Source organism: Aythya marila (assembly GCF_965140915.1).
Source record: "Aythya marila genome assembly, chromosome: 9".
In the NCBI taxonomy this organism is placed as follows: Eukaryota; Metazoa; Chordata; class Aves; order Anseriformes; family Anatidae; genus Aythya; species Aythya marila.
In genome coordinates this window covers 22366427-22382653 of record NC_139050.1, presented here as the reverse complement: position 1 = coordinate 22382653, position 16227 = coordinate 22366427, and the positions used below count along the sequence as shown (strand labels likewise).

At 44.9% G+C, this 16227-nt stretch overlaps 1 protein-coding gene across 1 annotated transcript in view; it reads left to right on the top strand.

Moving 5' to 3' along the window:
- Positions 1 to 16227, top strand: part of LOC309881313 (uncharacterized protein) — a 192302-nt gene that overhangs the window by 163831 nt on the left and 12244 nt on the right. Inside the window, exons 24-32 of the mRNA XM_082767152.1 lie at positions 4225 to 4353; positions 6050 to 6178; positions 6258 to 6383; positions 7447 to 7575; positions 7753 to 7881; positions 9329 to 9457; positions 14092 to 14220; positions 15202 to 15327; positions 16048 to 16176. Coding sequence (XP_082623278.1) covers positions 4225 to 4353; positions 6050 to 6178; positions 6258 to 6383; positions 7447 to 7575; positions 7753 to 7881; positions 9329 to 9457; positions 14092 to 14220; positions 15202 to 15327; positions 16048 to 16176 — 1155 coding nt within the window. The remainder of the gene's footprint in view (positions 1 to 4224; positions 4354 to 6049; positions 6179 to 6257; positions 6384 to 7446; positions 7576 to 7752; positions 7882 to 9328; positions 9458 to 14091; positions 14221 to 15201; positions 15328 to 16047; positions 16177 to 16227) is intronic.

Sequence of the window (16227 nt, the reverse complement as noted above, 5' to 3'; positions counted from 1 at the left end):
GTGACCCACCAGGGTATGATGGTAGCCGGGTCACGTTCCTCTCCAACAAGGCCTAAAAAGGAAACAATTTTTGGTAGCAGTGTAAATAATCAAGTTTTTTTTTTTTTTTTCCTTTTTGGCTGATGTTGGGACTTTTCAAATATTTTAAGCATCGGTTTTTAAATAGCAGTGCTATATCTGACCGTGTGAGGAATCTCAGCTTTACATTTTTGTGAAGCATCAGGAGGTGAAGTGTCGTATCTGCGTGTCTGGTGTATCTCATCTATCAATTATAAAGTGACAGATTACAAATGCACAACGTGGAAAAATTGGAGCAGGGACTGTTTTGTTATATGACCATGAGAAAATAGTTTTATAACTAATTCTTAGGAAAGTTATTTGCTTTGAAAAAAAAAGAAGTCGGCTTCCTGGATTTTCACGAGCATGGATTATCCCACACTCTTGGGGTTAGTAAGAGGACCAGTTTGTTCAGCAGCATACACAGAGCCAACTTTTGCTGTTAGTGAGAATTTATTTATGAGATTTCTTTAATCCGTAGGTTGTAGATTTCCACGGGAGAAAATTAATTTAACTTAGAGATGATGCCTGTATTGAAACAATCCAGTTCTCTAGCCAGGTACTGTGATATACCCAGCCCTGCTGGAGGACTGCACTTGCTCTTGGCATCTTTCCCTCATTTGCCCTCCACCACCCAGCCTGTCTTCTGAAAGGGCTTCTCCAGTAAAGTCCCCTGCTCCTTTGATAGAGCCATCTGTCTCCTTGGCCCTTCCCGGCTCTCTGGGATGTCTTAGGGATGGGAAGCTCTGTTCTGACATATTTCATTAAATTCAATTAAGAAATGCAGCTCTTTCTCAATGGCCTTGTGCCCTCTTCTCACATGAGGAAGAAACTATTTATCCTCTCGCACCACAGCTATTAGAGCCTTGTGCCAGGCTGATTTATTCGTCGTGCTGGTTAAGATGCCAAAGCCTCTGAGGCCGCCTCTGCCCGTAAGTAAAAGAGCAAGGTCAGCCAGCAGCACAGAAGGGCAAACTGCTCTTCCCTTGGCTACAAGATGCATCTTCATTTTGACTTTGACTGCCTGGTAATGCCTTGTACTACAGCACGTGCTAACAAATAGATGGCAGGGGCCCCTTTTCGGGTCATCTGGTCACACATGGCTCTGTTTCTACTGGGGTGTTCTTGATGGACTTTAGGACAGGGGAGAAGCTTGCAGGGAGCCTGATTTTTACAGCCACAGGCGCAGTAAAGATCCCCTCAGAAACAAGAAGGGAGTCCCATGAAGGCCTGGGCCCTGGTCCATGCCTCCAGGAGCTGCTGACCTCAGCTCCAGAGCTGCTCCAAGGATCACACCACAAGCTGGGTACACTTGTCCCCGACTCCCCATCCCTGCCCAGCATTTAATATTCACCCTACCCTTTCCTGGGGCTCGTCAGCTTCAGCAGCTGGAAGATCAGCATTTGTTTTCCAGTAATCAGATTGCAGGCAATGTGCTGGAGGATATTGAGGAATAATTTTGACATCATGGGATTTGAATTGATCCTAAGCTGGCCATGCAGTGCATTTTATACGCTGCTATCTAATTACAGGAGATACAGACAGTAATGCCTTTTGTTAAAGCTGCCTAACGCTTTCCATTACAAGACCGTGCTTTACAGTTGCTTGTAAATGAGTTATAATAATTTTCTATCTAATTATGGGCGATATGGACAGTAATGCCTTTTGTTAAAGCTGCCTAACGCTTTCCATTACAAAACTGTGTTTTACAGTTGCTTGTAAATGAGTTATAATCATTTGGGATGAAATCTGCCAAGCAAGCTCTGCCTCAGCTTATGGTTGTATTTGGCAATTTTATTTAATTTTATTATTTTTAAAATTTTTAAGCGTCCACCTAAGGTATTTCAGGTTTCCAAGAAGTTTTAGGTGTACTGCTGGTGCTTAAGAATTAAGCTGTTTTGTTCACTGTCATGATGCTGCAAAGATTTAGAAGTGATGACTTGATATTTGGCATGAAGATGTAAGGCACTAAGAATGCCTCTTTCTGAAGCAGCTGGGGCTCCCCAGGACCTCCACAGAAGCTGTTCCTTGTGATAAAAAGAGACCATGTTGTGTTTTAAGATAAATGAGTACAGAAAGATTGGCTCTTCCAGAGTCTCTGCTCAGGGGCACTGATAACCAGAGTTTTGACATTTCATAGTGTGTGAGCACTTGACTTTGCAAATTTCCTGTTCTTTAAAAGCAGCAGCTTCATTTTGGGAAGCATAATCTGTGGAAACTGCATGAAATCTAATCTTCTGGGCACCCTATTGAGTCATAGCGCACATCTTTACCCTGTGCTCCCCTACACTTTTGATAGATGTTGACTTCCAGTCTGAATGTTTTGGCCTCCAGTTTCATGTGTTCCTCACACTGCATGTAAAAGCAGATTTTAAAGACATCAAGTGAATAATTCCTCCTTTTACAGAGGAAAGGCGCTGAGAGAAAAAAATTGAAGCAGGAAGAAGTGTAACAATTTAAACCTCGCTGTTGCTCCTTTCCTTTGCACTCGTCATAAAGAGAGGAGAAAAAGCCCTAGGGATATTTGTACACTCGGTTGAGGAACTTTGTACAACAAGTGCAATATTCCACTTATCTTATTCTTTAGAAAAGTAGTTTGATAATTAGGTTTGTCCTACGGAGAAGCTAAAAAAGTTTGTGTGCACCCAGCAGAATAATTAAAGTTTTCCTCTCCAGAAATTTCTGCTTTCTTACTAGGATTTTCACTAGAAAACTCTTCTGTCTTAGTAAGTAGAGCAAGAGCTTTGCACACATATTCCAAAAACCTCCCACAAACCACTGGTAACCAGTCAGAGGACCTGGTTGTGAGCTGGTTTTTCCTTTGGCATGGTTATGATACAGTTCTGGTCTGTATTGTGGAAATATTGAGTTCTGCTCCCAAAACTGAGCAAGAGCTCTGTAAGATGGGCTGAACCCGTCAACTTGAACTTGGCAATCAGGCCTCATTTGCAGAACAAACTTGAACTGTGATGGGACTGTGCTCCTGCACTTTCTTGTGGTTTTAATGTGGATGGGGTCCAGGCGATGAAAAAAAATTAACATTGTTGAGAAGTCCTAGGAGGAATAGTGTCTGTGAGAACCATGTCGGGAAGCTGGAAGTCTTCAGATGGGAAGAAAAGGGCTGTGAATGGTCAGAATCAACCAGACTCATCCCTGAGGTCAAGATGATTTCACTCCTCCCTTCTGCCCCCTGGGATGTGTCCTCCTGCAGCACTACATCGAGTTCTGCAAGCTGACACCCTCAGAGGCGGAGAGGTTCTGTGGAAAGTGATAGTTTGGGTCAGATCCTGGAAGATGTCACATTCAGTGTGTGAAGGACACTTTTCTGGATGGCGGATCAGAGCTGTTCTAGCCTCTCCAGTGCATGCCAGCAGTGCTGCAGGGATGAGAGGCTCTGACAGCTTCGTGCAAGTGAATGAGAGCCTCTGTAACACAGACCCAGAACCGTGCAACGAGGCTATCCAACTTCAGCGACTCGTTTTGTATTCTGCGGGTGATATTCCAAGAAAACAGAGTAGCAAGGCTGTCAGTTTTCCCCCATTTAAAGCTATCCAAATTTCCAGTGCACTGGAGACCAGAAAAATTTTATCATTGCCATTCTTCATGGGCGGCAGCACCAGCAGCACTGAAATGGAGCTGCAGCGAGTGTATATTTGTGAGATGGTTGTGTTAAGTTTTCACCTGGGAGCCAGCTGCTTAGCTGAATGTGTTGAAAATATCACTCCTCTCTGACCAAAGAATGAGGCTCTGGGTGAGCTGATGCATCCAACTGTGAAAAATGAACAATGAAAACAATGAAGTTGTCAGTTCTCTTACCAGGATGCAAATAAATATCCGGGCTGTCAGGCTGGCGGTTCTGCTGGACCATTAGTTCAGCACAAAGACATTCCGCAGGGCAGGGGGATGACAGCTGATCCATCACCGGAGAGATCCTACCCTCTGATAAAAGCCTCCTCAGAACGTGCTACGATACATATTTTTAAGCCATGTTATTTAGTGTCAGGCATGGTTAATGTATGGACTTAGGCACCCTTAAGATGTGAGAAGAGTACCATCAGCAGCCAATTTCCAGCTGATCTCCCTGGCATCAGTGTCTGTCTCAGGGTTTCTCTGCACGATGCCTCCTCTGGTGTGCTCTGATTACTTCTGGGGCTTCTCTTGTTGCAGCCTGCCAGCGGGACAGGTATGGGCAAGGCTGCTCTCACACCTGCAACTGTCACAACGGAGCGCTCTGTGATCATGTCACCGGGATGTGTGCTTGTACCCCCGGCTGGAAAGGAGCCACCTGCCAAGAAGGTACAGGGATTTCACTCTTCTACTGAAAAATTATAGAAGGGAAAAATGAAATTTCTTCTCAGGGCTTCACTGCTATGTGAATCACCAGCTCGGGGCACTGTTGTCACCAGTTTTGCACCCGCACAGTAGTGCAGTCTGGTCCATTAGAGCAACCTGTGAACCACATCACGGGCACACGTTTTGGGAGCTTGGTGGTGATGAGGCAGAGGGGGCTGAAGCAGAGCCTGGAAGGAGAGCTGATCTCCAGCTGATCTCTGAGTGAGCTGATCTTGAAGGCTGGCTGGTTGAGGGAGGAAAGGTCCATAAAACCTCCATTTATGCCATTGAAACACAGTTCTGTTTCTTTTCTGTGTTCTGCTTTATTGCCCCATGTGTTTGACTGATTCACGTCATTACCGTGCGTTGTTCCAGCCACGGGCTAAATCCAGAACATGCGAAAGGCATTGGGAGCTCCAGCCTTGGCACCTACCCCAGTGCATGTGACTCAAACACAAGCCCAGATCCAAGCAGTCCTAAGGAAGGAGGCTGGCAAAGAACGGCTGCACTGAGGCTTGTGTTGCACATCCTCTTCTGCTGGAGCCAAAATTAAAGGGAAAGCTGTCCTTCTCTGTTGCAGCAGGGTCCTGTCTGTGTGCCTCCCTCTCAGGGTGCCTTGTGCTGTAAGCAGTGCCACAGAGCAGGGATGGCCAGAGCGTGGCACATGTATGGCTGCAGGTGCATGTGGGGAGCTAGGATTTAGGACAACCACCAGCTCAGTGCAACAAGAGGAGGACGTTGGGTACAGGGGATGAAAGCTAGCTGGGGCGAGGAGTCCACCTTTAAAACCTAATGTGAAGAGGACGTTTCATGAAGGGATACAAAGCTGGGAAGACACCAAACTCTTCATGATCACATGTAAAATACACTTTAAAATTTCCTGGTTTGCCTAAAGGCCTCAAACACAAAACCAAAGCACAAGTAAAAAAGCTATTGCCAAGTATGGAGACGTTGCCAAACATACCCTTTTTCTTTAATGATGCATTTGGAGATTTCTGTACTTTTTTTTTTCCCTTTGGAAGTAAGGAGGTAGAATAAGTGAGTGAGGATGGCTGAGCCACCCTCCTGTGGCTGTGCTTTGGCAGAGGGAGAACTTGCTCCTGTTAGCATCTTAAAAAGGTGCCACTCTGCCAGAGATCTCTATTTTTTGTGCCAAAAAAATAGGTTCTACCCATAGGCTCCAGTTGTGATGGGAATCAGCGAACTTGCTTAACTTAAAATTAGGTAAACTGTAAAATGTTATCAGTCCGCTGTGGATAGCGAAGTCAATTGCTCATTAGAAAAGTAATTGTGATTTTAAGAGCACAGTACAAATTGATGCCGAAAGCTGCAAATCGATATCTCTATTCCTTGGTGCTGAGGAAGCCGCTGGGAACCAAGATTTGTTTTTCATAGGTGTGAACAGAAAATCTCAAGGTTGTTTGGCGGATTGAGGTTAACTCACTTCATCAGCTGCCTTTTCATGTATTTTGCTCCGAGACCAGTTTTACTGATGTAATTCCTTGCAAGTCATGCACCCCGTTTGTACTCTGTTGTACCTCCTCCTACCTACACAACCACTGGGGCTACGGAGGGTGTAAGCTGGGGAAAGTTTGCCTTCAGCCTGTGTGTGCCTGCACTTCTTAATTCAAGGCTGTTGCTGTTTAACTCCTCTTTGCAGCCTGTCCTCCTGGGTGGTACGGCGCCAACTGCCTGCAGCGCTGCCTCTGCCACAGCCAGGCTACGTGTAACCGCGTGACGGGCGAGTGCCGGTGTTCCAAGGGCTGGACAGGAGCAGCCTGTGAGCTTGGTGAGTCTCCTCATGTTTCTAGCACTCCTGCACCTCGTGCCATTGTCCTGGCCCTTGTCACTCTGCTGTCTCGTTCCAGAGTGCGAGGATGGGAGATACGGAGAGGGCTGTGGGCAGAACTGCAGCTGCCACCACGGGGCTTGTGACCGGCTCTCAGGGAAATGCATCTGCCACGCTGGCTGGATGGGGGAGCGCTGCGATGCTGGTGAGGGCAGTTCCTTCTTTAGAGGTTTTTTTTTGGCATGCGCTTCTGCAATCAGCTGTTTCTGCTGCAGTATGGAGGCTGTTTCTGTTTTGTGTCTTAATTTTCCACTATTCTGTAGGCAAGTAAGAAACAGTGCAGGTATGAGAGCTCACCAGGTGTCCATGAGCCCTGCAGGCTGGTCTCTGCTCAACCCAAACACATGCTGTGCTCCAAATCATTTTATGTCCTTCTAGTCATGTTCCCCGACTGCTAAGAAAACAGAGGTATTTCTTGGTCTTACAGCTCCAAGGAAGAACACATGGAAGGAATTGCCTTGCAAGCAGAGTTTGCCAGATCAGCCACACGCTGCTGCATCTGTGTGTCATTGAGGGCAGCTCAGCACATCAGGCTGTAATGGTTCAAGTTGCACCTACCTCACATGTCCCATTATGGTCTAAATTGCCCAAATTTGACATAGCTGTCTGGCATGTTTAGATCTATGTAAATCCCTTAAATAGCAACCTCCTAAGTACTAGGTGTCAGATGAATGATATGTACCTTCAGTTCATCACACTGGCTTGCTGTGACTTTCTCAAGCCACAAGCACTTTTGTGACTCATGAGCTGCTGAGGACTCCTGAAGCCTTGGCCACCAAGGAGACCTGTAAAGCCTGAAGAAAGTGAGGCTTTCTTCAGGCCTCACTTTCTCTTTGATCACTTTGTAGAGACTCGTGAGGTGGAAAGCAGCACAGGGACACTGTTCTCACTGTCCAGACGGCTGTCCGTCAGGCTGTGCACATAACTGCAAAAGTAAATGGCGTCGCCATCTCTAAAGAGACCATCTGGATTTGTACTCTAGACTAGGAGCAAGTCTTTACAAGCTTTCTTATGTGGACTCATTAATAGCCAGTGATAAATGCTTTTAATATTTTTAACATATTTTACTTCAATTACGTATTCTGGGCATGCAGTCCCCTAATACACACCACCATGTGCAAGAAGAACAATACTGGCACGTTCGCCAGCGAGCAGTGCTTTCCGTGCAGCAGCACAAGCTGTTGCTCTCTGTCTGCTTCTCCTCGCAGTCTGTCCCCCTGGATTTTTTGGCGAGCGGTGCGAGGAGCAATGTGACTGCGTACACAGCGTGTCCTGCCACCACCAGACAGGAGTGTGTCGCTGCAAAAAGGGGTGGCGAGGGAGGCACTGTGACAAACGTGAGTGTCTGCGGGGCGTTCAGCGAGCAAAGCTCGGGCTGGTGTGGGTGTTCCTCCCTGATCCTGGTGGGTGGCCGGATCCTTTCACTCTGGGTCGGTTCTGAAGTGCTCACAGGGATGTCCAAGGGGGTAGCTCTGTGCTGTCCTGCCCAGGTACTAACGGTGTCACCCTTGCAGCTTGCTTGCCTGGCCACTACGGCATGGGTTGTGCCCAGCGGTGCCGGTGCCCTGCTGGCACCCCCTGCCACCACCTGACGGGCAAGTGCGGCTGTCCTCCGGGATTCACCGGCTTCAGCTGTGAGAGAAGTAAGTTGTAAGGCCTGAAACAGAAAAAAAAAAAACCTACAGGGGATCAATTAATTTCTTAAGTAAAAAGCTGATGATACAGTTAGTGGCTGAGGTAGAAGGAGAAAACAACCTCCCAGCAGTGGACATGGGTTGGGGTGCGGCGTACAGCTGCCCCCCACGCTGTGTGACGCTCAGCCAAATGATTTGGCTGGTTCTCACCTCTGTGCTCAGCCCGGTTTAGGCAGATGAGATCTGTGCTCTTGATGTTTCCAGCCCTCAGGCTGGCAGAGAGCAACTGTGGACTGAACTGGATAAAAACAGGGTCAGGAGGTGCCGCGGGTAAAGCAGCAGCTCTGCTTTCTATTGGCCTGGTCCATGTGAGAGACCTTCTGTTCCTGCCCATCAGAGCTCATGGAAATGTCATTATCTAGTTTTTCTTCAGTGTTGAATTTGGCTGTCTGGAGCTGTCTCTGAACGTAGGCTTTTTTCTGTGACCCTGGCTGCATAGCCTTGACTTGGTTCCTCCTCACAACATTTTGCCTGAGCACTGCTTCAGCCAAAAAAGAGCAACACTCAAAAAGAGTTGACATTGGGGTCCCTCATCCTCCACTAAAGGATTAAATTCTTCCCCCAAACCACTGTAACTTAATAGATGTGGCAGTGAGAAACCACCAGGCCTGGCCCTGGCTAAGCCGGGGCTGAAAGATGTCAACGGTGCTCAGCTGCTGCTGGCGCCACTCAAGGCAAAATCAGGATTTGGGATAGTTGAATATTGCTCATCCTCCCAGTAAGAGTTGCTGGACGACCTACAGCTACCAGCAGTGCTCCTGCCACCTTCTGCTGTCTCTCCCATCCCCTCATGTCCTCTCTGCAAGGTGGTCTGCACGTAGTCCAAGGCCTCCTCCTCAGGGATGGCCCAGCTCGTCCTGTGCTGAGAGCTGCCGGCCATGGCTGGCACCGCTCCACCTTGTACATCCTCTGAGGCTGGTCCGAGCTACGGCAATCGTGCAGTGAGCGGCCGTGTAGGAATTAGACAGGGAAAGTTCACAAAACGCAGACGATGTGCCTGTCAACGGGAGAAATGAAACCTGTAAAAATGTTTGTGCCAAAGCAGCTTTGCAAGTTTAAACTCCCTGCAAAAGGTAGAATGTCTTTATCCATATGCCTGGTACCTGGTGAGTTATACTGTTATTTTAGTCAATTTTACCTGACATTTCCCTATGATTTTCTCTAGTGACAAGAAAATTGTATCTGGCCCTTGACAGTTGGGCACAAATTGACTGAACGAAACAAAATCAAGCAGTGAAGTAACCCCCAAGTAAATGCAATAAATCCAAAGTCCCGGAGGATGGCATAGTTCTGTAGGCAGGGGTTTTATTTAATAAATTTGAGCTTGCTCTTTGTTTGAGTGCTATATTTACCAAGACAAATTTAATTTATTGGTTTACATTTCCTCTTCCCCAAGCCTGTCCACCAAGCACGTATGGCAAGAACTGTAACCAAGGCTGTCAGTGCTCCGCCGAGGAGGACTGTCACCCGGTCACCGGCGACTGTGCGTGCCGCCCCGGGTACCATGGGGCCCGCTGCGACCGCCGTGAGTATCACCCCGGGATGCCCATCTTGGCCCATTGGGGAGGACCAAGACATGCAGAGACATTGAATTCATCTTTGTCACTACCTTCAGCACTGACTGAGATAAAGTAAGCGTAGCTTGTGCTAATTTACAATAATAAAAATTCTTGCTTTATTGCAAGGGATTTTTTTTTTACCTGGGGACCAGCATCATTTGCTACCTAAATTCTTTCCAATTCCATGCTGAGCTGAAGAATATCAATGTAATTCTCTACGTTTACACTTCTCGTCTTCAGCTATGCATGGATATTGGGTTGCTCTGTCATTTCAAAATACCCAGGCCAAAATACTTGCCGAAATCTCTGAGTGCTGAAGTAAGGACAAATGGTTATTATAAAACAACAAGCTGCAATTGGCAATAAATCTAAGTGATTCATAAAGTCAGTTAAGTTGTAGGGCCTTCTGAGGAACAATCATATTAAACAAATTGTTACTCTGGATTGAAAAACGGTGACTAGCATAGAGGACAAAATGCCAGTTGGCTGAATGCTCCATCATAAAAAATATTCCCAGCTCCACATGCCTCATGCCGGTATTTTAGGACATCTGTAAAGTTGTTTCTGGTGGAATGTGGCAACTGATAAGAAACATATACCAAAGTATCCAAGAAAGGAGACAGTTAATTACCTTTTTATTTACAACTTTAATTTTGTTTTTATTCTGTGGCTTGTAATAGTCTTATTAAAAAAAAAAAAAAAAAAAAAAAAAAAAAAAGGAAAAAGGAAAAAAAAAAAACATGTCTTCTTTCAAGCTCAGTCTTTTTCTCTCTGGCAAATGCTGATTTTCCTTTCCTAGGAATTCAGCATGGCTGTGTTTGGTTTGCTTGCTTTTTGGGTGACAGTTTGGATACAGAGGCCAACTACAATATGCGTGGCTCTGGTAAGGGTTAACCTGTGCTTTATTCATTGAGCACAAGCAGGTAGGAGGCTCATTTTAGAGACAGACATTTGTATTACCATCATGTCATCACAAGTTATTCTTTAAAATATAAATGTAAATGGAAGGATTGATTCTATCCTTTGTACATCAGTTCTTACTGTAAGTGAGATTGAAATCCAGCGTTCAAAGTCTAGACTAGAGCCATCTGGATCCATTATACATTAGATTATAATAAATATTATAGTAGAGCAGTAGTGGAGATCAAGTATTTAACAGTGTCATTTTAAAAGATTTAATCATGGTTAGCCTATTACCTTTTATGTAGTAATCTTTCAGTAGTCATTACCTGTGCATGTGGTACTAAATTTCTACAGATTATAATAAACATCCTTGCTTATGCTTAGGTCCTTAGAATTTCACTTCAAAAATTAAAATTTAAAACATTAATAATTATACTCAAGTTTTGATATATATAAAAAAAAAAAAACTTACAAAATGAAATCTGTGTTTTGTTACATTCAAAGGGCATTTTGTCGTTGATTCCTATGTAGCTAGGATTAATCTATATCATACGAGACGTGATCCTTTGCAGTGCTGTGTTCTCCCAGATTCCATAAATACACAGTATCTTGCACAGCAAATTCTCACATAATAAATAGAGTTTTGTTAAACTTTTACAGGAGAGAAAATGAAATGGTAGAGATTCACAGAGGGGAAAAAGTTTGTCTTGCATCTATGGTTTATTTTTCATATTCTCCCTTATGTTGCTCTGGTCAAGCCTTAGAGATACAAAAATGGAAGGAAAACAGTTCAGGTGTGAATTATTTTTAGGTTAAGGTCAGTGGATTGAGAGATCACGGACCTGATTCTGAAGTGACACTGTCTGATAAACAGGGATTAGTGTGACTTTGGTGGAAATACTGCTTGTTCCTGCCATCCTCGCTACAGAAAGAGCTGGGGCTGCTCCAAGATGAAGAAGCTTTCGATATAATATTAAAAACAGCATAGGGAGCCGCTCCCAAAGACGTGAAGTGGGCTTCAGTCCAGTCAACATGTGGCTGGATGCTGCTGGAAATGGTTTCTGGCAACTATTGCTGTATTTATAGTACTGTGAAAAAAGGTTCAAGAAAATATCTATAAAAGGTGTAGTTGGCTGGGAAGTCAAATTTCCAGGAGCCAAGAGCAACGAGGCTTTCATGTTCTCAAATTTTGGAGTGAAGAGCTGAAACAGTCTCTTGGCAGGATCCCGAGGAAGCAGACAAACTAGCAATAAGGTTCCCATCAGTTGTCCATAACTCAGTGGATAGGCAGATCTACTGGAGTGAAGTTAGGAATAAACCCAGTAAGGGGTGTTGTCACGGACAGAAAAACCATGCTACGTCTCTGTGGCATTTATTGAGCTGGGTGAGCTCTGAAAGACCTCACCGACTTCGATTTGTAGGTAACGGGATGCTTCCAAAAAGTGTTTTTGACAGTGCAATTAATAATATTGGTAAGGAAAGCCCTAGAGTATGTGGTTGGTATGAAAAGATTTAGGAACTCTTGGTCATGGCAAACCCACCCAAACCAGAAGGAAAAAATCAGGAAATGAGTTAGAAATCTGGCTGCTTCTCCTGCCGCTCTCAGAATAACATGTCAGATGCACAGGAAACTGTTAAATTAGAAAATGTCTTTATTAGATAACTGGTGGTTAGAGGCTAACCCTCTTTATAAATGCTGAGCCCGCTTAAATGGCAGGACGCTGTGTAAATTGCCCGAGCTTTCTGCATAGAAGCTCTGCTGCAAAGCAGCAGCAGGGATGGCCTTGTTAGTAATCATGTGAACACTGCAGCCAACGTGTTTGCCCTGCTTGTGCTGCTTCTTGTTGAATAAAGCTAAAGGAAATGCTGCAAGGGTAAATAAATTGGTACGGGGGGAATGGCTGCACCCCCTTGCAGTACTGGAACAGCTCTTGCTAGTCTTGAGCTGAGGAACAGCTCTGAAATCTTTGCCACGGACAAGCCGCATGTATGGGAGTGTGGGAAACTGAATTAACAGAGAAGAAAGCCAAAAGATGACTGAAAGGAAAGGGAGGAGGAAGAGAGAAAGTCACTCAGAGTCCAACTTAATCATTGAATCAGGGAGTGTCCTTAGCTTCATTTCTTAGTGGAAATCTAATAGGTGCTGCAGGGTTCACACCTTGATGCCAGGGTTTGCACATGAAACAGATTTTCTGTGCCGACAGATGGAAGCAGTGATGACGAAGTATTCATTGAGAAGAAGCCATGGTTGAGAAGGGCTGAGGAGAGTATCCGCATGTTGGAAAAGTGTGTATCTGTTTAGTCCTGATGATCTGCTATCCTGATTTGAGCAGAAGCCAATTTTCAATTTTATTTTAAAAGGCATCCCTTTAAAGCTTTACCGTAAGCTCTCCCTCTCTACTGAGTGGTTCAAAAAATCCATGGATTTCTCCAGGCACTCACACTATGCTTTCATGCCTTCAGAAAAGAGAGAAAAATATATGAAGTTCCTTATACACAGATTGCAAGAGATCTGTTGCCTGGAGACGTGCAAATATATATTCAGCCAGATTGCCAAAGTAGCCATAGGCTTTCCTTTGGTGGGGATTAACAGAAGGAAAGAAGGAGCAAAGAAATGTCATTCAGAGGCAGCAGCATGAATGCAAATGTAGAATGATGATCACGTTGCTCTGAAAGCACTGGCTTTTCTCCCTTCCAGTACACCAGGAAACTGGGGGAGCAACTTGCCTCTCCAGGGCTGGGTGGTGGCATGCTGGAGTCAGCCCTGGCAGCCAGAGAAACATGCCTAGCAGCTCTGCCCAGCTTTTTTCCTCAATTCCAGCCTCTCTGTCTCTAAAGAGTATCCTGAAAACATGAGCTAAGCGTGGCAGATGCATTAATGTCCTCCTGATCTTGTTTTCAATGTTCCTTCAACATGAGCTGTCCAGAAAGAAGCAGAAATATTCGCTATCACCCAGAAAAAGCTTTATTTTTCTCAGGCAAAATTTCTGGCTTTGCATTTAAAGCATCTCTCTGCTATATCCATGTTCTGAGAAGATGTCTCCTGAGATTTCGTGTTATTGTCACGTGCACATTTTCGTAGCCCTCCATTAGATTTGCCAGAGCAATGCAAATGCCAGTTTGGAGCAAAAAAATAGATTATAGAGGAATCAAAATTTCTGCTACTTAAACATTTTTTTTACAGGATGAGACTTGCCTGCTGCCTAGAACTGGTCAGCTAAAATGACAGCTGAATGAGGCAGAGACTGCTCGTGGCTTCTCAACAGGCTGTTGTTGCCCAGAGGAGGAAGGACCAGGGCCCCATCTCTCCATCTCTGCAATGGAAAGGAAAGGGGGAGCGCATTGATTTGGAATAGAAACCCAGGAGAAAAATCTCTGAAGAGCCGGGCTTGCTTTTCTTGCTACCTTCGCATATGAGAAATGGGAAGAGCAGAGCCAGGAGCAGCAGGCTCAGTAGCAGCAGTCGGGCAGGCTCCCCAGGGCTTTGACTTGGAGTTGGAGAGGGGAGCACTGCCCAAGGCAACCATCTGCTCATCAATGCCTACTCCTGGCCCTCCAGAAGCAAATAAAGTTAGAAAATGAAAATCTAATTTTGGATGAAAGTAACAAAGTGCTTATGACATGAAATGCAATGGTCCCAGTAGCAACATAGCCTAATTACCCTTTTTTATTTTTATTTTTATTTTTATAAAAACAGGGTGTCCAAAAGGTACTTATGGTTCGTACTGCCAAAAAGCCTGTAAATGCATGAATGGAGGCCACTGCGACCCTGTGTCGGGAACTTGTGATTGCGCGCCTGGTTTCATTGGAGCCGACTGTAGTAAAAGTAAGCCAACATTCATGTTCTGCTTCGTTCAAAAAAATAGCAGAGAGAATAATCCACAGAAGAATTTGTCAGTATAAAACCAGACAGATCCTGGTTACCTCCTCCTTGAACTGTAAATCAGGATTCCAGCTTTGTAAAAATTCTCTTGCAAAATATTTTCCCTCTCTTCTGCGTGAGTAGAAACAAGGACACTCATCCCAGGATTACAACCTGCTTGCCCAAATTTATTTCTAGAGCCAACTCAGCATGAATTGCTCAAGTTCCTTCTTCCTGTCCAAAATTTCTAGGTTGAGAAATTATCTCAATATTTTGCTTCACGCTATGGTGCCATTATTTTCAATAAATGGGAAAAAGATCAAGTTTTGTCATGGCAAAACTGGTAAAGGCTCCATGGCAACCCTACTCTTACTTCTCTATTTAAGTGCTAAAATTTGTGACTGAATTTCTTTGGTGTTTCCAAAGCTGTGATCTCCTTATATGGGTAAACACAGCACCATTGGGATTTCCATTTGCTATACCTGTACTGACCATACAGGTTTAGTGCTAATCAAAGCTTACCTGATGTTTTATCATATTCAGTCACTTTCTGAAGTTTTCCTCAGCTTATTCACAGAAACACAATGCTCAGTCACCTCTAGCTTTGCTCTTCAGCATAGGAGAGCATCAATACTAAGGAAGGAAAGAAATCTTTAGCTGGCAGCATGAGCAGCTGATATTTCAGTTGTGCACTCACCTTTCTGGTGGAAAACCTACTAAATATTTCATGTGTAAGCCTGGATTTTATTTATAACCTCAAAAAAAGTTTTGGAGGAAGAAGCAGTCATGTCTTTGGGTGGGTTTTGTTTTCGTAGTTGTAATTTTGAAGCACATTAGCTGGGATAAAAAGGAAGCCGACTCTACCTGTAGGATCCTGCCTCCATTGGAAATGAAATCTGGCATTGGATAGCCAGGGTGTTTAACAAAAGACTCTGTTTCCTTCAGCTTGCCCTGAAAATCGATTTGGGAAGGACTGCACCCAGTTTTGTGCATGTGGTCAAGGTCAGTGTGACCCACGGACTGGCAAGTGTACCTGTCCTCCTGGCCAAACGGGACCCAGCTGTCAGCAAGGTAACAAAGCGGGACCTGAGGTCATCTCGTCAGTTTGGCATGTAGTTGTAACAACCAGCAAATAAAACTCAGCGCCAAACATTGTTTATGGATGTGTTTCCCAACGTATCTGGAGCCAACATTTGCTTGATAACCCTGCAGCTTGCTGTACTTTGCAGGATCTCAGCCCCTGTCCCCCTCTGATCACCCTACCTTTATCCTGCCCCTGTCTCCTGCCCACATCTCACTGCTTTGCTTCACCACCAGCAGCACCATTGCTCTGGTTTCCCTACAAAACTAGCCACTGCTTTCAGAGACTGCAGTTCAAGCAGCACAAATATAAAGATGGGGAGAAGAGGAGTGTATGCCACACAACATGAGCAGTGTGAGGGCGCTGTGGATGGAAGGGGCTATATTTTGAAGCAAATTACTTGAACTGGAAAAGCAAAAGGAGAGGATTTGCTGAATAGCAGGCAGTGAAGGATGGGACAAAGTGAAGATAGCAAGAAAAGCAAATATGGAGTGGAGTTAAGTGAGGAGATAATGAGAGACAAGGAGTGTTTGGATTAAATTGCTAATAAGGACAGAGTGTAGAAATGCATGTGTCCCACGGCCCTTGCGTACATCAGGCAATTGGGATACTCGGTGGGGAGCATGTGTCTGTATTAATTCCCTGTCACATTCATCTTTTTTGGGGGATGCTAATTTATTTTTTTCCAAACTTTTGTTAATTCTCTGTAGTGTGTCCCCAGGGACAATATGGCCCCAACTGCCTCCTGACATGTGCCTGTCAGAACGGCGGTATCTGTGACCACGTGGATGGCAGCTGCACTTGCGGACTCGGCTGGACAGGAAAAGTGTGTGAGAAAGGTAATTTTCTGCTTTGATGGTAGTGAACGTGTACCTTCCAGCAGGGGTTTG